Genomic DNA, 1,390 nt, shown 5'->3' with positions numbered 1-1,390 from the left:
AGACCAGGCTGGCCTCGAACTCAGAAATCCACCTCCCTCTGCCTCCCAAGTGCTGGATTAAAGGTGTGCGCCACCATGGCCTGGCAATAATGTCTTTTCTTAACAAAGCCAGTTGTGTGACTGTTTCTGAACTGTTACTCTATTGTTCCCACTTCTAGGAATATACCACTGACAAGAGGACAGCTAAGACTGGATTAGAATTACTTTGGTATTCTAAATTTTCCATATTTAAAATTTTATCACAGCAAGATGGTAAATTTCTATCAGGCAAAAGCAGGCTCGGTTTCAAAGAGTATCTAACACTGTATACAGTTGAATTCAATTTCAAAAACTTCAACATATTTGTTTTAAAACTACAGAGGGCTGGAGAGATGGCTCAGAGATGGATGTGACTCACAACCATCTACAATGAGATCTGGTGAGCTCTTCTGGCCTACAGGCATGCATGCATATAAATAAATCTTAGTGTAAAGTAAATAAAACTCATTCCTACCTCTACTTCAAGCACCAGAGGGATTCCTTCACCTGGCCTCCAAAGCACTGCACGCAAGCGCACATATCCACCCACCCGTGACCCACACAAGTAAATAAATCTTAAAAAGTAAAAATAACATACCTGTTGGGATATCTAGTTTCAGATCCTGTTGCAGAAAGCAATTAAGCTTTGTTAAACCAGTTTTTATAGTTTTATCAAGCTCTAGGCTTCCTGCTTTAAATTTTTCTTCATCAGAAGTTATCTGAACAACAAAAGAGCTGTGCTGGTTCTCAATAGCTGCTGTATGTTCTCTTATTTTTTCAGTGATCTCTGAACTTGAAGCTTCACAACATCCATTTACAAACTGTAAAGGACAAAAACAAGCTTTCATTACAAAATTTGTAAGCACTTTTAGCCCACATACCTTTTGTTTGTTTGTTTGTTTTTGGTTTTTTTGTTTTTTCAAGACAGGGTTTCTCTGTGTAGTCCTGGCTGTCCTTGAACTCACTCTGTAGACAAGGCTGGCCTCAAACTCAGAAATCTGCCTGCCTCTGTCTCCCAAGTGCTGGGATTAAAGGCATGCCACCACTGCCCCGGCCCACATACCATTTTTTACTACCTCCAAACTTCCCTAAGCAATTAGCCTTATCTTCACTGCACAGCTCAGGTGCTGGGACCTGAAATACTCTGATCTGCTAAGCCATCGCTCTCACTACCCGTTCTTAACATCACTCCAATAACAAATGTAAGGAAAGCTAACTAGAATATATATATCAATCAGACCAATAGCCGGGCAGTGGTGGCTCACACCTTTAATCCCAGCACTTGGGAAGCAGAGGCAGACTGATCTCAGAGCTAGTTCCAGGACAGCCATAATCTACACACACACACACACACACACACACACACACACAC

At 41.4% G+C, this 1,390-nt stretch overlaps 1 protein-coding gene across 1 annotated transcript in view; it reads right to left on the bottom strand.

The window, feature by feature from the left end:
• The window catches only part of Kif11 (kinesin family member 11), a 38,996-nt gene that overhangs the window by 5,097 nt on the left and 32,509 nt on the right, over nt 1-1,390 (bottom strand). The window contains exon 19 of the mRNA XM_031390193.1: nt 617-839. Coding sequence (XP_031246053.1) covers nt 617-839 — 223 coding nt within the window. The remainder of the gene's footprint in view (nt 1-616; nt 840-1,390) is intronic.

The sequence above is a fragment of the Mastomys coucha genome, unplaced genomic scaffold (assembly GCF_008632895.1).
Source record: "Mastomys coucha isolate ucsf_1 unplaced genomic scaffold, UCSF_Mcou_1 pScaffold21, whole genome shotgun sequence".
NCBI classification, from domain to species: domain Eukaryota; kingdom Metazoa; phylum Chordata; class Mammalia; order Rodentia; family Muridae; genus Mastomys; species Mastomys coucha.
Note: the sequence above shows the minus strand (reverse complement) of the source record. Positions and strands in the feature narration are given on the sequence as shown.